Source organism: Eleginops maclovinus, chromosome 22 (assembly GCF_036324505.1).
Source record: "Eleginops maclovinus isolate JMC-PN-2008 ecotype Puerto Natales chromosome 22, JC_Emac_rtc_rv5, whole genome shotgun sequence".
Lineage (NCBI taxonomy): Eukaryota > Metazoa > Chordata > Actinopteri > Perciformes > Eleginopidae > Eleginops > Eleginops maclovinus.
In genome coordinates, this window is record NC_086370.1 from 19,051,446 (window position 1) to 19,073,626 (window position 22,181).

General features: G+C 39.4%; 1 protein-coding gene across 4 annotated transcripts in view; it reads left to right on the forward strand.

The window, feature by feature from the left end:
* kcnh1a (potassium voltage-gated channel, subfamily H (eag-related), member 1a) overlaps positions 1–22,181 on the forward strand; it is a 37,880-nt gene that overhangs the window by 11,451 nt on the left and 4,248 nt on the right. For 2 of the 4 annotated variants that reach the window (XM_063874964.1, XM_063874966.1), the window contains 8 exons: positions 1,211–1,329; positions 2,098–2,490; positions 6,653–6,679; positions 9,384–9,541; positions 11,451–11,722; positions 16,063–16,262; positions 19,356–19,608; positions 21,799–21,995. In XM_063874964.1, the coding sequence (XP_063731034.1) occupies positions 1,211–1,329; positions 2,098–2,490; positions 6,653–6,679; positions 9,384–9,541; positions 11,451–11,722; positions 16,063–16,262; positions 19,356–19,608; positions 21,799–21,995 (1,619 nt within the window). The remainder of the gene's footprint in view (positions 1–1,210; positions 1,330–2,097; positions 2,491–6,652; positions 6,680–9,383; positions 9,542–11,450; positions 11,723–16,062; positions 16,263–19,355; positions 19,609–21,798; positions 21,996–22,181) is intronic. The other 2 variants (XM_063874965.1, XM_063874967.1) reach the window with 1 other exon arrangement.

The following is a 22,181-nucleotide window of genomic DNA, read 5'->3' on the forward strand; positions in this document are numbered from 1 at the left end:
AGCTGCTAATGAAAGTTATATCTACTCCTTTGGGATTCAAATATGAAAAATGCATCTGTATGAATACTTCATAGCCCCATAAATTGTTTTTCACATTTGCGAGAGGCAGAGGTAAAGTTTGTTGGCCAGCGATCATCATCCAACCCTGTGCATTGTGCATCTGCCCGGGGAAACACCCACTCAGTGAAATACACAGCCATCATGATGGTGTTCAGCTCCCAAAATGACTCACTGGACTGTAAAACTGTTGCAGACTGCCAAAATAGAACATGGATCAGTGCAACTAAAAACAGGCCACAGTGACAGAAACAGGATGTGGAATTAAATGAAATAGAGATTATAGTTCAGCACCAACAGGTAACAGCTGTAAAGGCTGCTCCATACTCTCTCTCTCTCTCTCTCTCTCTCTCTCTCTCTCTCTCTCTCTCTCACACACGGGGCATTGCCTGCAGGCAAAACTAACAAGCACCGGTTTGTGCTGCCTGAATAGAGAGTGGGGTCTGAAGTGAGACAAAGACTGCAGTAGATCGCATGAACCAGGTTAGGATTGTTTGTAAATCACGGAGGCAATCTCTTTCATAACAGATGTTTTGCTCTGTCAAAAACTTAAAGGAAAAGGACGTTTTTACGTCTAAACCTGAACCTGATTGGAAACTGCCTTAAATCTCCTAAAGAAAATATAACTAAGATGCATGTACGGAAAATCTCTGGTTCTGCAGCAGTGATTTGGATCCTTCTCAATGCAAATATTTCAGGAAAGGAATGCTAAATTGATTGTCTGCTCTATTTCTACAATTGCACGTCCTTATGGATCAGTAAACAACTGATGAAAGTTATTGAATACACCAGACATATAAATAAATATCAGCAGGAATATGAATGTATGAGCTTAATATAAAAGGCAAATAAGGTGTGACGTAGAATAGACGCTTGTAAATAAAACCTCAAAGGGTTTTTGCAGCCCAGAAATTCAAAACAGGAAATGTTAAAGGCTTATTACTGCTCTAATAAACATTAACACTAAACATAAACAAGGTCAGTTACAGAAAACGTTTTTTAAGAAACTTTAGTTCAAGTAATTCACAGACACAGATTCATTCCAGCTTTTCTCTCCTTCCACAAACCTTGTAGTGAATGTCAAATACCAGAAACAATCTTGAAAATCATCACGTAAAATATTGTGCATACTGTGTGTGTTCCTCATCCTCAGGCTGGGGAAAGTTTGCCCGACTGACTCGAGCGCTCACCAGCAGCAGAGGAGTCTTACAGCAGCTGCAGCCCACTGTGCACAAAGGAGAAAATGTCCACAAGCATTCCCGCTTAGCTGAGGTACGGTGGATACATGAGATTAGTTATTTATGAGTATTATTATTATACAAATACTGTATAAAAAGGAGGAAACATTGGACAGTCCAGAACCAAGTTCCTTCTAAAAACACCTTCTGTCCATAGTGTGTTGAACTCTTGAGCTCTGTAAAGCGTCACCACCTGCATACTGTATATTAATAGCACATACAGATGCAAATAGTCCAGATATTTATATATTATTACAATATACAGCATCTAATTCTGCTGAACAGTATGTCATTTAAAAGTCTTATCTTTTTGTGAAACTTGCATTATTTTATTTCTTTATTCCTTTGATGTCTTGAGTATATTGCATCTTAAATTGTTAGAGAAGCCAGAATTGATCAGCCTTTTACTCAATATATTCAACCAACTTTTTTGTACGCAGTTTCATGTAGCAACTATTTTGTTTGTTTACTATTTTGCAGCAGAAGGAAGCATGCATCTGCTTGTGGAAGACAGGCTAATGATTTCTGGAAAGAGACATTGCTTTTTTAGTGTTTGGAATGTATTGTTTTTCACACTTAGAGCACAAAAATATAAGTGTCATCCTGTCCCATTATAGTCAAGAGAAAGCAGACATCTTTACAGCCGATCTCTTCTACACTCGTTAGCTGACACCAACAATAAATCTCATAATTAGCTCGACTAGTAATATGGAAAATACAAACAGTATTGTGTCCTCTCGCTGGGTATATTTAGTCCTGTGTCCGTTTTTGTAAGTATTCCTGACTCACTGTCTTTCGGCAGGTACTGCAGCTTGGCTCAGAAATCCTACCTCAGTACAAACAGGAGACCCCCAAAACCCCTCCCCACATCATCCTGCACTACTGCCTCTTCAAGACCACGTGGGACTGGGTCATCCTCATCCTCACTTTCTACACGGCCATCATGGTGCCCTACAACGTCTCCTTCAAGACCAAGCAGAACAACGTGACGTGGCTGGTGGTGGACAGCATCGTGGACGTCATCTTCCTCGTGGACATCGTTTTAAACTTCCACACAACGTTCGTGGGCCCCGCCGGCGAGGTCATCTCAGACCCCAAGCTGATCCGCATGAACTACCTGAAGACCTGGTTTGTTATCGACCTGCTGTCCTGCCTGCCGTACGACGTCATTAACGCCTTCGAGAACGTAGACGAGGTGAGTGCTGAGTTGTTGAGCGAATATCCGATTTTTACGTGTGATAGTATTACATCCTTTTAGTCATCTTTGAAGCCTTGATGCTAAATACCTGCTAGTTACAGCTCCTCTGACGGGAGGATTTGCTGCTTTTTTCTTTATTTTAGGAGATTGAAACCAAATATGTTGTGGTGTTAGGACTTTTGGTCAGACATAAAAATACATTTTAAAGTAAGTTTGGAAAATGTGTGCTGGCATACTCTGAAATATTAAGCAGATTATCTGATACGGAGCCCAAACAGCTAGCCTTCTGATTGACATGATCACAACAGCAACCATTTTGATAACTGATTGTCTGATCATGTCTTATTAAATCAAATCAATTAATCATTTTCTGTTCTTAATTGTCATATTCATCATTGTAAATGTAAAATATCTTTGGGCTTTAGACTTCTAGTCTGACTGAACAGGCAATTTGAAGAGGTCAAAGTGACATGAGGTCAATAGCAAAAAGTGGCTGCATGTTAAGATTACTGTTTCAAGCATAAAATAGATTTATCCCAACATTGGAAACATTGGAAACTGTCTGCTCAGTTGTTTTGCAACTTAATTGAAACAGAGCTACAGAGGGGATCATTGGTGAGGTGACTGACAGGTTATTAGGTTTCCATGCAGGCGCACAACCAAACATAATAATGACAAGATGACAGCGACAACCAGATCCTGTTCTCTGGTTGTTGTTTTGTACAGTGGAGAAATGAGGTAGGAATGAGCAACATAACAATATGCTTGTTTGTGAATTCATAAATGTTCAACCGTAATGAGGAGTGTTTGCTGGAGAGCTATCACAGGATCTTGAGATAATTGGCACATTTTAATTGGGGAAAGAGCGTTACATTATTAAACAGAGGCAGTGTTCAGAGCTCTGCTGATGCCCTACAACCATTAACACCTAACGACAGCTGACAAAAGGACGAGTCATGATTAAAGTTGATGTATGTTGTGTTACCATCACTTTTGACTGGATAAATGACAGTTTTACCATACACTTGTGAGAAAAGGGTGTTTATGTTGGCTGAAAGTCTACATTTCCACAAGCGAAACGGAAGAAATGTGTATTAGTTGTTTATTTATGACATAATATCGCTTACCTGCATTTGTGTTGTTTGCTGATGAAATCTATTCACAATAGTTGTAGCTGGTTGGCACATTACATCTCCAGCTGCGTTTTTAACTAAATTAAATGCAGTTTTACCATATACTGAAAAAAAGTGTGTGTTGAGCTTTACTGAAAGTCTAAATTTCTCAAGCAAAAGAGAATAAAACCTGTTTTTATTTTTCATTTATGACATAACATTGCTTGCCTGCATTCATGTCTGTTTACCCACTGAAGCAGCGAGTCATTTAAGTGATTAGTTGATTAAGAAATGACGAGTCAGTTATTGAAGTTGTTGATTGATTTTTGTTTATCGAGCCTAAAGGTCAAACATGAATGGTTCGCAAACGCATACATTTTGTACACAGAGTTGGGAAATTACCTTTCTTTCATGTTACCTTTTTATGTGTTAGGGTCTTTATACAGTATCTCTGGGTCTGTCATTTCTAACTAGATAAATTACAGTTTTACCATAAACATATGAGGAAAAAAAGTCTACATTTCCACAAGCAAAAAGGAAGAAAACATGTATTAGTTGTTTATTTATGACATAATATTGCTTACATGCATTTGTGTCCTCAACATTTTAGAATATTGTATGTTTTGTATGTGGATTAAATCAATGCAAAATATTCAGCTGGTACGTACATTATATCTCCAGCTGCATCTGATGGAAAATATTCTGTACAGTGCAACCCCAGCTTCTGAATCAGATCGAATGGTTCACATAAACATTGATTAAATGGAGCCTCGGGGTCCTGCACTTGCTGGTTTTCATTCTAATAATGCATCATTGTGTGTGCCTGTGTGTGCTTCAGTGTGTCTCATGATGTGTGTGTATTGTTGCGTCTGGGTGAAATGCTGTGAAAGCATTAAACGACGCGGCCGGTCACACAGCGAGCAGCACAGTGTGTGTTGGCTCTCAGGGGCTATCGGGTTGCACACACAGTACTACGTAATATGAAATGCTGTTGTGATGCTTCGGCAAAAAACAAAAAGAAGCGGTTTGATGGTGTGCTGCAGGCACAGAGTTGTGGTTGCAGGTCCAGCGTTTTGTCCCCTTTCTAGTCTTTCAGCGTTTCAGCATCCTAAACGCTGACAAAGTAAACCGGTGACCAGAAGCAGTTAGTGCTCAGCTGGAGGGAAAAACACCAAGCGATTCAAAAGATAACGCCGGTGTTATTCGATCATTTGAGCGTTGTTCAGAAAAAAACCCCTCAATTCAATGAATAAGTAAATGTTAGGGTGAGCTTAAAGGGGCCTCTTATGCTCAGTTTCAGGTTCATATTTGTATTTTGTACCTCTACTGTGACATGTTTACATGCTTTAATGTTCATAAAGCGCTTTATTTTTCTCATACTGCCTGTGTTGCAGCACCTCTTTTCACCCTCTGTCTGAAATGTGACGTAGCGCTAGCCAATGGAAGCGCAACGGATGTCATTATGTTACACTAGCAAACAAAGGAGTCCAATGGACGTGTTTCAGGCTGAGGGGCTGAGTGTGTGAGTGCAGAACATTTACATGCACAGAAAACTATAAAAGGGAAACCCCTACAAAGTGTAATGGGTCCTCTTCTATGTTAAGTAATTGTTAGGGTGAGCTGAGGTCAATAAAAGGGTTGCATTGAAAAGAAAATGGGCTACTTTCCTCCATGAAACATTTGCAAAGCTTATTTTTCATAACTGTTTGCAATCTGCATTCTTTACATCCATATTTCTGCTAGTCTTCTCTCTCTGCCTTTGCTGGTGCAATACTTCATATTGTGATGTTGCCGTCCCTAATAAGAAAGAAAATAAGAAAGCTTTGCAACTCGTATGAAAAAAAGCCCTTCTGAAAATCAAACAAAAGCAAAATAAAATGTTGTACTTTACAATTCATTTTCACCAATTTGAGAGCTAGCTGCCATCCATCATGCTTTGCACATAAATAACATAAAGGTAAATGAAAACAATGACCTTAATAGTGTACACATACAGAGCATATGATCTGAGATAGAGATCCCTTTATAGTAAATGAGAAGCAGTGAGTAAGCGGACAATCTGTCCCAGTGTAGTTTATTCTTGGCAGGAGTGTAAACAGCAAACTATTTCTCTTATCAGGTTTGCTGAGAGGAGCTACAGTACCTGGCACAAAATAAAATTGCAGCCATGGCATAGTTTCAGAGTGAGAAATATAGCCTTTGTGATGAAATAATAAGTCAGCCAGCTCAGCACAGTAGCTCTTAGATGTGTTTTGTGGACAGCACAGAAGGGAAGATTAAACAATATCAGGATTGTAATACTCAGACAATAAGTGTTAGCAGTACAGTATGGAGTGTGTAACCCACTACAGGAAAAGGGAAAGGGCCCCTTTAATAAAAAATCAACAATAAGGCAACTGATAGTTTTTTGCATCTCTTTACATTACAGCATCTTACTCTTGCTTTACTGAGAGGGTCACATGTACTGTACATTTAGCCTTTTATAACATTAGGAACGCATTAGCTGTGAGCCAACATGAAAGATGACCGTCCACTTCCAGGATAATCTTCCAGTGCGTCTCTGCAACAACTCAGTGACTCCAATTTGCTCCAAATTGCTTTGAGGCGATCCATGGCACGGGTAAATGAGAGCGGGTAAACAATCGGCCGCGTTATTAAAGCGGGGGCCCAAACATCTTGCCGCAGCTACAGACCTTAACGACTGACATGACTGACTGACTGACTGAAGTTGTAATTGTGTCAGCTTCTAATGAGTGATAACCTAAAAAAACAACCAATAAAACCGCTTCATTTTGCTGCTGACAGAAGCTGAGTGTCAGTGCATGCTTCGGTCACACTGCTTTACAAACACAGATTCCTTTTCATTTGAAGCCTTTTATTGAATATTGATTTTGTCATGTGTTTATTCATCGCTTACCACTGATCAAGTGTCTTCTCTCTTACTTGTGCTTCGTTTTTGTTTTTTCTTCTTTTTCATCTGTTCTGTTTGCATGGCCCCCCACCTCTTCCTCTTCTGCCTGTATTCATGCATGGGACGTGATGGGAAGAATTGGAACCACCGAGCTGTCACTCAAGTAGGCCCCAGTTTGATTAGAATATGATTATGAACAGTTTTGTGTTTTATTTCACATGATCACTTGAACACCTTGCATTTAGTCTCCATCAGGCTTTGATAGTCCCACATTTCCTGTGACATTTACTCTTGCACCCACATTTCAGCTGTGGCGCCCGATGAGAGTACGACAGCAGAAGCATCAATGCATGAAATAAGTGTCACCGAGAGCAAGTTAAGATTTGTGCTGCTTGTGTTTTTTCTCTCCTGCTAAAGCTTTTCATTGCCAGCAGATAACATCTATCAGATAATGTGCTAGTACAATTTGAAAACAGCGACATTAAAGCTGCATGAGAGCTGATTCAGTTCTCACGTCAGCACGAACGAACATGTCATTTGTGATAAATTGACTGCTGCAACAGATTTCAAAATAGGAGTCACCCAGGCATTACAATTGGATTTAATAGGAGTTATAAACTTAGTGTGCTTTGCATTATAAGAACCACCTCTTTTTTTAAGACACCTTTAATTTGACAGCATGTTTTTCTCCTTTTGTTTAATCAGCTAATTTAGCCAAAACGGATGTCAGAAGCATTTTAGGGAATACGCTTATTCTCTGTCTTTGTGCGAGCAGGAAGAAATTCAAAAATATATAAAATATCTGATGTCTGGGCAAGTCATGAGTCCCTTTGTTTAGAAAAAGAGTGTAATGTCAGGGAATCAAACATGTGGCTAACACCCCGTTCAACCACCAATTGTCACTTTTGTGCAAATTTAAAACAACAATGTTTTCTGAACTCTAATTTGAAGAATTCAAATAATATGGAGCCTCTCAAAGTCAAAGTCCACTTTATTGTCAAAGTTTCCACATGTGTTATACCTACAGAAAATTGAAATACCGTTTCTGGCAGTCCCACAATGCAAATATAAACAACAACATACAACATAAAAAAGATAAGAGCGTAGAAAAAAAGGGGGGGAAGAAAAAAAAACTAATATAAAAAGTAATATGTAAATATGTTCGACACAATCAACACAGTTTGACGGTAGTGCAAGTAGTTCTTTAGTGCAACATTTTCAGTAGAGTCAATGTCCCTAGTTTGATTAATGCCCTTTTAGCCTAGCTCAGCATTAAAACTGTTAGCAGGGGGAAACAGATAGCCCTCCCCATTAAATCACAAACTAAAACTTTTTAACTTTTGAATGTCTGTATGTTGTATAATAACGCTGGAGGGTGTATTCTCAAACCTCCTGCTGGCATTTGCTCTACTTTTTACTTCTTTAAGAGAACGAACGTCTCATTTCTCTCTTAGCAAGAAAGCATATTTCCCAAAATGTCAAACAATTCCTTTAATAAAATATATTTTTAGGCTACATGAGCTTTTATCCCACCTGGTTGCAGCAGCAGTACTCTTACACTCGATGGCTCTGGTAATCGAGTTGAGTTGCAGCTCAGGTCTGTGAAGTGATTTGAAGAAGCCGAGGTGTCTAGCAGGCAGCTAGATCAGATCAAGTGACAGCAAGCGCTGCAGTTGTACTCGCATTGCAGACCGCAGCACATTAGCAAATCAATACCCTTCCCAATAGACACACACACGCACACACACCCGCACGCGCGCGCACAGACGCAGAATAGCAGCAGAAAACTGATGGGACTGCATTTGTCTGTTTGAGTGGGTGTTTCAATATATTCAGTTGAGCTGAGTAGACATTTATCTGACGGTTATGTAAGCGCCAGAAGTTGTAAAATGTCATCACACTGCAGAGAAATGTTTTCTAGATCAACTCAGCATATGTTAAATCTTTATATATCGTGTATTACCTCGTCTTGAATCTTGTTTCCATATTCGGTGTTTGCTGTAGCTACATATCACATCTGCTGTAGCTTCACACATTTTAAAACAGATTCTGTAAAATGTTCTCAATGTGTTTTTCCTTCACTTCATCACCTCATACGTTATGTTGACAGTGTGTTTCATTGCGTCTTTATTTTTTGATAAAAAGAGACAATGTGGAGTAAAATCAGATTGGGGCAGAGCGTTATTAATCAGTCCTTTTATGCTTATGTTTGCTAAATCAGAAGTTTTGAATCGAAATATAAAAAAAGATGCATTTAATTTTTTGGCTTCTATGTATGATGCTTTTTCTCCATGAGCTTTCTTAATTAGCAGGTCTAGCATGTATTGTATGAATCTCAATGGTAAACAGCAAAGTATTTCAATAATAGTGAAACAAAAAACATATGCACACACAAACAGGTAGAGGGGGAAACTAGAAAAATGTAACTGTACATAACTACATTTTTACCGGCTACTGAACTAAAAACCTTTAAACTGTATAAAAGCACTGAATACTTCCTTAATACAATACTATATTTGAAGTATTAATAATGTATAATGAAAGGTTATGACTCCTCCTGGTTAGTCTCAGCTGTAGTTACATGACAGATGTACTCATAGGATTATATATAATATATATATATATATATAACACTTATACATTTCTTTACAGCTGCGTAACACTACCTTACGGTGTGTTAATAACTGGTAATATAAGGCTTACAATGCCAAATAAAGGCGAGTTGAAGTGGTTGGTCTGAGCAACAGAAAGAAAAACCTCAAGTATTCTAAATATACAGTATATGTTACACTGAAAACACAAATATGTATATATATTGTTTCTGATTTCTGCCTCTCCCTGTCTCTGCTCTGTAAATGGTATTTCAGGGGATCAGCAGTCTGTTCAGCTCTCTGAAGGTGGTCCGACTCCTCCGTCTGGGGCGGGTCGCTCGTAAACTGGATCACTACATCGAGTACGGGGCGGCAGTACTGGTCCTGCTGGTCTGTGTTTTTGGACTGGCTGCTCACTGGCTGGCCTGCATTTGGTAAATTCAAGGCATTTATTTCTTTAATTCATGAATTATTACTTCTTATCAGTGGTGGAAGAAGTACTCAGATATTTTTGTTTAAATATGCAACCCATGCACCTGGGCTCAGTGCCTGCTGTGGTTCGACTCTGACCCCCTTTCAATACTTTCCCCCAAAAATGGACTTACTGTTACTACAGAATTGTACTTATCTCCTGCTATTAGAGAGATATGATATTCAGTATAGATAATGCACTATACAGATGTATTGCAATCATGATTTCTAGTTTTCATTATGCTGTTGTCAAAAAGTTATACAAAATGTGAAAGGATTTAGTTCCTCCACATGTGCAAATACATTACATAACACATGAAAGACTGCTACGTTCTGATAGCATAGCCAATTAATATAATGAGGCCATTGATTAAGCTAATTAATGCATTCATTAGCTCTAAACATGCTTGTTTTTACACATCAGACTGTATGTTTTGGTACCTTACAGAAACAGTTTTAAAGGTTTCATGGGAATTAGTTTCCCCTCATTAATGTGTAAATGTATGGCGTGCAGGCCTCAGTCTAATCAGATCATCTACTCTACAGGGGGCAAGTGAAGAGGAGGCAGCATACGTTGATTTATTATGTTTATGGGAATGTCTAAACACAGACAGATGCAGATGCCACCATGAAAACTTAATGTTGTGCATACATAAAAACAAGGGAAATGTGCTTGATAGTTGACAAGAAACACATTTTTCTTTGCAGATGGACTTTTATGTTCATATTGTGGCATTCTTCCATCCACGCACACACACACAAACATTTGACCCATCCCTCCCTCATGAATCAAGATTACAAGACATATTCAAGTAAAATATTCATGACCACAACATTATGTACGTCTATCAGATGTTAAACAAAGTTAATATGCAACATTTTATGTGGTTAACAAACTGGGATCCCACAAGACGCTCTAACCAATATCATGAACATTGTTTCTTGGCCCAGACAGAATAAATCAAACTTGAATAAATTAAGCCGGTAAAAAACCTCAGACTCGGATACAAATAAAAATAGCTCCTGAATCTTTTTCTCAAGGTGGTTTCTGTGGTTGGCATGGACACAAGCCCAGCGACGGCTGTCTCAAGATGAGAAACGTTAGCAGGATTAATCACACTTTGAAATAAGAAAATCAAATTCCGTGCTACACAGAATTCTGGTTACTCGCTGTATTTTCTAGCATTGAGCTTGAAGAGAAGCCGGGTCCAAGTAAAGCCTCGCACAGCATTTAGTGTTTCTGTACACTTTTATACAAAAAGTAAAACATGATATCATTTCATTTATTTTGCTGATGCTTTTTTTCAAAATAAAAGAACAAGTGCATTTAACCATGTGTGCAAGAATCATGCAAATAAATAAACTTCATGAAATAGGATTAACAACTTCATGTGCTTAATTTAAAGACAAAAAATAGATAGAAAATGAGATTTTATTTTATGTTTTTGTTTTGTTTTCTGAGCCAAGGTGCAATCTGATCAAATTAGATATTCATTTTTGGAGAGAAGATTTGAAAAGTTTCTGAATTCAATGGGGAGTCCTTTCCACCATTGTTAGGCCAGTGCAGCAAACATGGGAGACTAGCAAGCCGATTGATAGTATTAGAGCATTCAATTTATTAGTCTGTAAGTGCAAAATGTTTCCAAAAAACTGCTTTGTTTACACTGACACAGCTTTGATTAACAAGTTGTAGTTATTTATTTGATTGTTCATGTTTGTTGCAGTGGTTTACAATGTGCTGGAGCCTGGGGTACTTTTAGAAGATGTGTATGTGTTTTTGAAATAGTTCAGATGAGTACAAATAAATGACCCTCACCATGAACCTGCATCTCTAATACATATCTCATTATCTGATCACTTCTGTCTCTCCAGGTTCAGCATCGGGGATTACGAGGTTATCGATGAAGAAACAAACTATGTGCGGATGGACAGCTGGCTCTACATCCTGGCAGAGACGGTGGGAAACCCCTACCGCTTCAACGTCAGCGGCTCAGGGAAGTGGGAGGGCGGGCCGAACAAAGACTCGGTGTACATCACTTCGCTCTACTTCACCATGACCAGCCTCACCAGCATCGGCTTCGGCAACATCGCCCCGACAACAGACGGAGAGAAAATCTTTGCGGTGGCCATGATGATGATTGGATGTGAGTGGAGCCGTTTTATCTTTCATCTACTGTAGCAGATACATGATACATGAGAAGTTAAATATGCTCTTTAAAGCCACAGTCCACTGAGGTAGATGAATAAATAAATTATGAATAGAGCCATCAAAGCTCAGAAAATAGAACTTTACAGATGATTAGCTGAGCAACATTTCTAACTCTCCTCTGACCCTAAAAATGTTCCTAAATTTGAATGTACTTCAATAGCAGAACTGCAGTTTTTATTACCTCTACTATCTTATAGGCCTGTGTTTACTTTCACTTTCTACTACAAAACAGGGGCATTTTAAAGAGGCCCTATTGTGCTTTTTGTGTGTTTTCCTTTCCAGTGTGATATATGTGGTCTCATCACATAGCGGCGCAATGTTCTCTTGCTATTTATCATGGGTGCCTTTGTTTTTCTGGGTCTGGCAAAATATGATTGCTTTCCATTCTCAATCCCACAAAGCTCTGATTTGACTCAGTTGTCAGTGAGCAAAACACCAGGTGTATTTAAATCAGTGACAATATCAAAGACGTAGGCATGTTTGAAACAGGCTACTGCATCACTGATTCGTCCATTTTTACAGAACAACACCTACTGTAACTTTAGGAAAACTGAAGCATTATAGATTTGATATATGGGACATTCATACAAGGTACAATATAGAAAGCAATAATGGGTTTTAACCACTTACTTGTAGCTTGTACCAGTTTATTTTTCCATCTCACTGCTGTCATCTCCAGTCCGTCCACTTTGATAATGTGACACACACAGTACAGCAGGAGCTTTCATATCTTTGCCTACATTAGACTCATTACCTCAGACTCCTGTGTGACAATGTGCTGAATAATTAAGGTTTTCTGGAGCGTAATGCATCACTCACAAGAGTTTCCAGTCCATCTGAAACACCACAGAAAAGCTGTCGAAGCAGTGAATTAGACAGCTCCTCCCCAGAGTATTGATGGAGCATTTGTGACGTATTCTCTCGCCTAATGGCTGTTATGAAAGTTATAAATATGAACAAAACAGCTATCAAATACATTAATATCTGAATAAAAATTACGTTTACCATCTGAACAATGTCTACTAAAGTCACCTAAGAATGAGCCAGGTTTGCTGTAGACATGATTAACAATATCTGGATTACAGTTCAGTAAAAAAACCTTCTGCTTTTCACAAAAAGAAACTAAAAGCAGGCAGATTCTCACAGCTTGGCCTTCTTTCCACATCTCAATATTAATCATTTATAAGGCATCTTCTGCGTGTGTGGCTCATACAGTGTGCAGCGCCGTATATTTATGTGTGACTGAACGCGGCGAGCAACGCCTCGAAGCAATAACTGACCGGAGGATCAATTTTGCACAGTCGTCCCTGCGATCCCGATGCAATCACTCCTCACCTCCCTTGTACTTTTTTCCGCCCTGAGAAGAGAGCATGATTGCCCCCCTCCCTCTCTATCTTCTGGCTGCACAGGTTTATGAATGCACTCTCGAGGGAGAACTGGCAAAACTCATCTGCAGACTTGTCTCAGTGTAAATCTCTCATTGTGAGACAAAAATCTGAATATTTAAATATATCTTTGTTTAAAAACGCAGACTGCTTCAGGAGGGTTCAGTTGTAGATGCTATCTACTGTAGTCTATGGCTGTTCTCTATGAAATATGGATGCTCTGATACTGAGCTATTTTTACCACAAGCGCTGGATCGGTGCTGGCAGTAGAAGATCACAGTGTGACGAGGGATTGGGGAGAAGGGGGGGGGGGGGGGGGGGGGGGGGCGGGGGGCTGTACATATGTCCTGTTTCTATGGTAACTGTTGGCCTGGGGGTTGAGTTTCTCACAACTGATTTTAACTACCCCTCGAACAAGCCAGCTGTTGGATGCCCAGCACGATGAAGATGTGTACGTCAGCAAGTAAAGGGCGATGCTGTGGTGGAGAGGAAGTGCCGCTCCACGGGGGCCGATTGAGTTTCCTTTGTTAAGACATTATATGATTTTTCAGAGAAGTGAGCAACGCCATCTGTGCCCCAAGCTCGACGTAGCATTCATCAAAAAACTTTGGCAACTTTGATGTTTACTTAATCCTCATTAAAGAAGTCCTTATGTGCTTTTTGGGTAGTGAATTATATAGGTTTTTATGCATGTAAATGGTCTGCAAAGTTTACATAACCTAGTGAAATCACTACATAACCCCCCATAATACCCTAAGGGGCGGGACATCTCTTAGCAGTTGACCAATCACAACAGAGCCGGCCAGCTAACCGATCAAAACAGACTGGGCTCTGGTTTCCGACAGAGGGTGAAAAGAGGTACAGCTGCACAGGCAGTATGAGAAAAATAAAGAGCTTTTTGAACATTAAAGCACGGAGACATGTCACAGTAGAGGCACAAAGAACAGATGTCAACCTGAAATGAGCATGATAAGGCCCCTTAAATGTCCATTTGGGAATAAATATGCTAGTCTAAGGTGCGTACAATATATATTCAACAACAATGTAAAGCTTTTTATAAAGTTTTTGTCAAAGCCATGCAAGATGTTTCCTATTTCCAGCCTTACTACTCAGCTAAGGTAATGAGCCTGCTGGGAGTGGTAATAAATCTACTTATCCAACAAAACGAATATAATGGGTAGTCTCACATTTTGTTCGGTAGTATGTTTTGTTTCCACGTTAGTGCATTTTTATCTAAGTGTGACATAATGTGTTAGTTTCTTGACTTGGTGTGACCTAGATAATATAGAAAAATATTATATAGAGTATATTATATCATTTACTGCAGAACTAAAACAATCCTCCACCATTGATGCTCTCTGAACGTCACAATAAATGAAAGTTGTTTCTCATTGTTCATTTGTTTTGTAAATTAGGTCAGGTTGTAAAGTGGAAAATTAAGCAGACAGTACTTCAGCTCAACGTCGCCTCCATCAAAGAACTTGGGCATCCTCAAGAGGAAATCATGTTGGATTTAATTGACTCTGACCTTTTTATAAAATCTGTCTTGATCTGTTGACCTGCTAAATTCTGATGCCTGCAGATGGGTTACAAACGAGCAAATTCTTCCTGTTTAGATCAAGAAAATCATACATCACTGCAAGGCTTGATAACATGGCTGCACAAGTGATGGGGATGAAAGGATGAAACTTGCTGTCATCCTCGTCCGTGAGGAGCACTTTTTAATTAGCATTATTCCCTGTGCAGTTTTTCAACACTTTGATTGTGCACTGTGAAATAAACAAATGCTCACACACACAAATGCATGCACAGGTTACTGTCATCATCTGAGGATAATTGAAACGTGTGGCTGGCGTGTTTCCTCTCCGTCTTTCCTAGCAGGGCTAATTAGAGCTGCAGAGCCGAGAAAACACTACACACTCGCTGCAGACATCTGATCGCTTTGATCCGCACACACGCCAGCTGTTGCACCAGTTCAGCCACCTCAGATGCACTTCCTTTATTCCTTCTATCACAAGACAAGTTGAGAAAAAACATCCTTATATATTACAACTGCATGGGGGTGGAGGGTTCTGCACATCAATACAGAGCTGTAGTTATAGATTTCCTCTTTTGGCGAGCGTTTTGTGGAACTTGTTAGAAGTGAATGATGAGAAGTAATTGTTAATATCCCACTGGATAGATCCCACTGCTCACCACATAAAACAATATTACTGTATGTCTTAAGGAACATTTAGTTTGGTTTCCTATATCATTAGATGTAGTTTATATATCAAGGCCAACAGTGCATCGGTGCAGAGATTTGGAGATTTGAATGTTCATAAACCACAAATTGGAGGAATATATCGATATTTATTTTGTCTATTTCAGCCAAAAATGTAGATTTTCCTGTTCTTTAAACGTGTTTTGTAAATGTAAAGCCTTTGTATACCAAGTTTTGGAGGCTTTTGTCCTTGTGAACCAAGTTTCTGGAGATTTCTGTGTCCATGTAAATCAGATATTTGATATTTTTAAACCTTGCTTGTGAAGCTGGAATATTTATTCTTAAATGGTTCTGCAGTATTATTTGACGCTGGGATTTTAAACGTCTTAATACATATTTTAAAAACCCGTCGGCTGATTTGAGAATCATAAATAGAAGAGTCTTCCTGCGGGTTGAGCCAAACACTGAATACCTATAACAAATATCTCGACCAGCTTCGATCAGATCTATAAATGGACGATAATGTGCATTTTATCATATTTTCCTTTTTAAATTAGTTTTTTTTTGGGACACAATTAACCATTCCTCATGAAGTCAAGTCATTACAAGCAGCTATAAACATGGTGCATATCTACATTTCATATGAAAATAATCAGAATTTTACTTTCCTTCTCTGTATTTCCTCAGCCCTTCTTTACGCCACCATCTTTGGTAATGTGACAACAATCTTCCAGCAGATGTACGCCAACACAAATCGTTACCATGAGATGATTAACAGCGTGCGGGACTTCCTCAAGCTCTACCAGGTGCCCAAGGGCTTGAGTGAAAGAGTTATGGACTACATCGCCTCCACCTGGTCCATGTCTCGGGGTATAGACACTGAAAAGGTACGTCAGGCTTCAACTTCTTTGGTGGCTCTCCTGAAGCCTGTGATTACTGGTAGTTCTCTGGTTTTCCTGATATTTCTTTTTTTTAAAATGTTTTTTACATCCATTTGGGAAGAAATATCTAAGTTGGCAGCAAAAATACACTGCCTGGACAAAAAAAAAGTCACAAGCCTGTGGGGGCAGTGCTATGATCTGGGGTTGCTGCAGTTGGTCTGGTCTAGGTTCAGCAACGTTACGCCCCCAAAGAATGAGGTCAGCTGACTACCTGAATATACTGAAGGACCAGGTTATTCCATCCATGGATTTTCTCTTCCCTGATGACACGGGCATGTTCCAATATGACAATGCCAGGATCCATCGAGCTCAAATTGTGAAAGAGTGGTTCAGGGAGCATGAGACATCATTTTGACACATGGATTGGCCCCCACAGAGTCCAGACCTGAACCCGATTGAGAATCTTTGGGATGTTTCTGGAGAACACTTTGCGCAGTGGTCAGAATCTCCCGTCATCAGTACGAGATCTTGGCGAAAAATTAACGCAACAGAATACAGAAATAAATGTTGTGACGTTGCAGAAGTTTGTGGAAAACGATGCCACAGCGAATGCGTGCCGTAATCAAAGCTAAAGGCGGTCCAACAAATATTAGAGTGTGTGACCGGGCAGTGTAAAACTCTTAAAACCACAACACCTTTTTTGATATTCAGAATAGTGTGCAACGCCATCTGTTGCATCTCTAGCTCGACGTAGCATTCATAGGAAAAACTTTGCCAGCTTTGCAACTTACTTTATCCTTCATAAAGTTCATTGGGAGTGGACTAAAAACCACTAAGCAAATTATTATTATCATTATATTTACTTTTGGTTGAAGCAAGGCTGCATCTTTCTTCCTGTTTCCAGCTATGATGCTAAGTTAAGCTAACCTTTTGAGTAGTATAGTTCTACTTTTGTGTTTTTTCTTGTGTTAGACTAATATTAGCAGAAGAGCGTGATAGCAGTGATCACTATTTTCTTGTTGTTCTTGGCTAGTAAGCCTTAAAAAACCTCTGCTGTTGATACCTCCTGAACGTCACCAGAAATGAAAGTCGTTTTTCGTTTCTTATTTATTTTCCGTAAAACAGGTCAGGTTAATCTGTGACATTTTTTATCAACCTATTATGAAAAGCAGACAGTGTTATGGTGTTTATGGCACGGTAACCACCATCCATCCTACTGAATTCAGATGATGCCAAAATGATTTGAGTGTGTGGAATTTAAGCATTTAAAGCTGGCAGCAGATAAATTGAACCGCCGCTGCTCTGACTGATTCGAAGCCAGAATGCATTCATAACGCTGCGTCCCATTTAAATCCACCTGTCCAAAATCCAATCATGGAAAAAGTTGTATTATTCCACCTCAAATTTGAACCATTACTTGTAACAAGGTTTGGATTTTGTAGTCAAAATCAAACTGTGATAATAGTGTCCCCTTTTATATCTTGCACTACATCTATGTATTATTTATTTGTCTGGCTTCAGGCTACACTAAAGGGTCTAAAAATGGCAAATAATCCCTCTGCTTGACATTCATCTTCAAACAGATTTGTTTCAACTCTGCCAGAGCATGCCATCCTGGTGATTAGTAGGTGTGCTTAAACAACATGCTGCCACTCTGTGACACACAGCACAGAGGAGGCTGGGCATGTGACCTTTGGATGAAATCATACAAAATTATTCATACTGGACTTATTGAGACTAGAAGTGGACCTTTAATGAAGTATTACGCAAAGCAACTGAAAAAGAAAGAAGCTCCAAAACAGCTGCAGTATGAAAACACACCTAAGTTGTTCAATCATAGTACATTTACAGTAGGGGCTCTATTCTGCTCATTTACAGGTTCAGATTTGTGTTTTATGTCTCTACTGTGACATGTCTCCATGCTTTAATGTTCAAAAAGCGCCTGTGCTGCAGCACCACTTTTCACCCTCTGTCTGAAATCAGCCGGCTCTGACGTGATTGGTCTACCGCTTAGAGCTGTCCCGCCCCTTAGCCTATCACGTACAATGTGTTGAAGCGCGAGCCGATAGAAACAGGATTATTATATAGCGATGTTACTATGTTACTGAAGAAGGAGTCCAATGGAGGCATTTCAGGCAGGGGCGGAGTGGGAGAGAAACTGGTATGAACTTATGATTTTTGTCTTTGCAGACCCTTTTCATTCATAAAGACCCAACACATTATAGGAAAGGGAAATATCATACAAAAACACAAATACCCACAAAATATTTCAGCTGGGTTTGAAGAGCAAAAGTACAACATTTTAGTCCCTTATATGTAGTGGAACAGAGTATCAACAGACACATTTCAGGGACAGACAGCTCTTATAAGTCATATAACTTGGTAATATAAAGTAAGTAACATTAACGACTGTAAACGGAATAAAAGAACATTTTTACTACAAAATCCCAATCGGAGCACAGGGTGTTTTTCTATGCTCAGCTGTTATAAACAAGGCAATTAAAAAAGCAATGCTGTTATATTTCATTTTAGTGAACCTCTAAAAAAGTGCACACTAGTCAGGAGAATGATTAACTATGTCACCTACCAACCCATAACCCATATACTGTAAATGGACTGCATTTGCATTACACTTTTCCAGTCTTTACACTAACACACCCCATGCTATCGGGGGCGACTTGGGGTTAAGCATCTTTACCAAGGATACATCAAACCAGCCGCCTCCTGCAAGTCTTTAGAAAAAATGGAAACCTCTGTCTTTTGCTTTGTTTATTTCTTGAGCCTTGCTTTGTTTTGTATTTGTCAGTTCTGTCCCCATCTCAGTGAAAGCCAGTAACGGGCAGAAAACGTGTGTGATATTTGTTTGAGATTTCATTTTGTTTTGAATCCACCTCAATAGCGATGTGATGTCCAACGTGAAGTCTGCCTTCTCTAAACTAAATCATGGCAACAGTTTATAACTCTCTGATCGCCTAATAGGACAATAATAATGTAGAGTCTGATCAGCTTAAGACATCTTCCATCTCTTAAATATAATTCATTTTTATCTGATGAGAAACAGATCATCATACAGCTCTCTCTCTACTCTTGTCTCTCCAGGTGTTGCAGATTTGTCCAAAAGACATGAGGGCAGATATTTGTGTTCATCTCAACCGGAAGGTTTTTAAAGAGCACCCGGCTTTCCGTCTGGCCAGCGACGGGTGTCTCCGAGCGCTTGCCATGGAGTTTCAGACCATCCACTGCGCCCCTGGTGACCTGATCTACCACGCCGGGGAGAGTGTGGACAGCCTCTGCTTCGTGGTGTCGGGGTCACTGGAGGTCATACAGGATGACGAGGTGGTGGCAATTTTAGGTGAGTTAACATTGTTCACATTTCATGCTGTGTGACTTTTCAGCAAATTACGCAGCATTTATGGCGTAATCAATAATGCAATTCAGCACTTATGTTTATTTAATGAAAGAGGCGGACACCTTCTATTCCCCCAGCTGTCTGCAGACCTGCCCCAGATCGGCTCAAGTTTTCAGTATAAAGTTACAGATTTTGTGACAGTGAAGCAGAGCTCTATGATGCAGATGTTCTACTGCTACAGTATCTCGCTGATGTCTGATCTAGGAGACGCATCAACAGCAGAAAACCAGCTGTGATGATGTCGGAGGGAACAACACTTCAGTCAAACTGGCCTCCTCAGAGTTACAACATGTTTTATTCTTAAAATCCTCCTTTTTTCACTTTACATTCTGATCCTGGCTACAGTGAAAACAGCTCTTTGTTGTTGATGACTCATAGATCAGGATTTGGACAATAAAATGCTTTTCACAGTTACAGAATCTGCTCAGAAACATTCTCAATACAGACTGGATTATAGGTATACGGACACATACAGTGCATGACGAGGCCTGTGCACTAAAATGAGACCCAACCTGATAACAGTATAATTGGCCCAACACTTACCCGTGCCTAATGGATATTGATAAGTAAATAATAACTACCTGTTTTGACATTTCTGATATTTATGAGCCCATTTATTTTTCCGTTGCCCCTTTATGTGTTCTACCGAAGGATGCCACATCTTTACGTATCAATATACAGAAGAAATAACAATTACCCATGCCTGCTGTAAATCACAGCACAGTATTAGATTTTTTGTAAAAACTTCCACATTTAAATTGGCCCAATAATTGATTTACTGAATAATGGATAGCAGGCCCAGTGATACAGTCCGCTCAGTTTTGTCAACTATTGGTTCCTCTTCACAACAATCAATACACTGTCGATCTGATACCATTGACCAGGGGTGGAGACAGGAAAGGAGCCTGAAATAATGAATAACTTACAGCAATGAATCAGATTCTCATTAGCCTAATGGCACAGAAGAACCGAAACAGCATGTCAAGTACACTAACAAGACATACTATCTAATACTTTCTCTTCAGACCGCTCAACAGACATGAGCTCTAAATGCTATTCGTCATTAGCCTCATCTGGATATCAGTCAAAGAGTCATTAATGCTTTTGCAACTTTAAATCGTAATCAGCATTTCATCATGCAGTTCAAATATGTAATCAGATGTCATGTAAAAAATAAATTCATAAATATTTTCTGCAGTCAAACTGTGTGAGAAGCTGTTGATGCTGCTTTTGAATGCATTGAATCATAAAACTTCATGTCTCTAAGTTATAGTCAATATCGCTCTCTCTGGACGACTCACTGTGGTGTGGTCATCTGTGACTGTGTTGCTTATGCTTTATGAGTCTGCCAATAATAAAAACAACCTGCCATGTGGTAAAAAAAGACCTTCCTTTAGCATGACACTTGATTTATCTCCCAATGTAAACGGAGATGTATTATTCGTCACACACACACACAGGGATTTCTTAAATTCTACATTTAATCCATCCTAGAATTTGGAATAATTGGCAGATACCATAAAGCGCCAAGATTCAAACCTGTAACCCTCTTTTTCAAACAAGTTCCAATAGGCTGAGGTACTACTGCCGGATCTTTAGTTCATGTTTGTACCTAATAACATATTGTAAGCTAATGTTATGCAGCTTTTCCAGAAGCTGAGTGATCTAACCATTCTTGTGAGGAGATGTGTTGACAAATTAACGAGCTTGCTAAAGGAAACAGATTTTCTAAAACCTGGCAACCCTAGTGTAAAGTAAGTGACCGTTCCTCATTAGAAAGGGATAAAACCTGTGCCTTTTTATTTCCTCCCAAAGGACACAGCTGTGTTGGATTAAAGGAATTACCGCTTCAAAACAGGAAACTCCCTAAAGACCCAGATATACAAAAAAAACACTGCAGTTTTTGAAGTGTATATTTTCTCAGAAAAGGAGACCTCTCTCAAGAACTGCAAATGGTATTTCTAACTACATGGCCACCCGAGATGTCTTTTAATAATAAGCATACAACTGATGTATAATTCTAAAGTACATGTTTTGTCAATGCTAGTCGAATATAGTGAGTCAGTAAGTAATGTATTTCTCTCCTTCCTTTTTGCTATAATTTCTGGTTTTAACTGCATGTCCTCTCTGCAGGTAAGGGAGATGTATTTGGGGACGTTTTCTGGAAAGAAGTGACTCTCGCTCAGGCCTGCGCCAACGTCCGAGCTCTGACCTACTGTGACCTGCACGTCATTAAACGCGACGCCCTGCAGAAGGTGCTGGAGTTTTACACCGCGTTTTCAAACCACTTTTCCAGGAACCTGCTGCTCACTTACAATCTGCGAAAGAGGGTGAGTGACTTTTTAAAATAACACCAAGAAGGAAAAAATGAAAATTCATCGACTTGGGCTTAACACAATTACTTTGATATCTGGAGACTTCTGCTTACTTTCAACTAAAGCTGTTTTCAAAAATAGTTGTTAGAAAGAAATCATTTACATTGTTAGTATTAAACTGAGTCAATTCCCTTCAGGTTT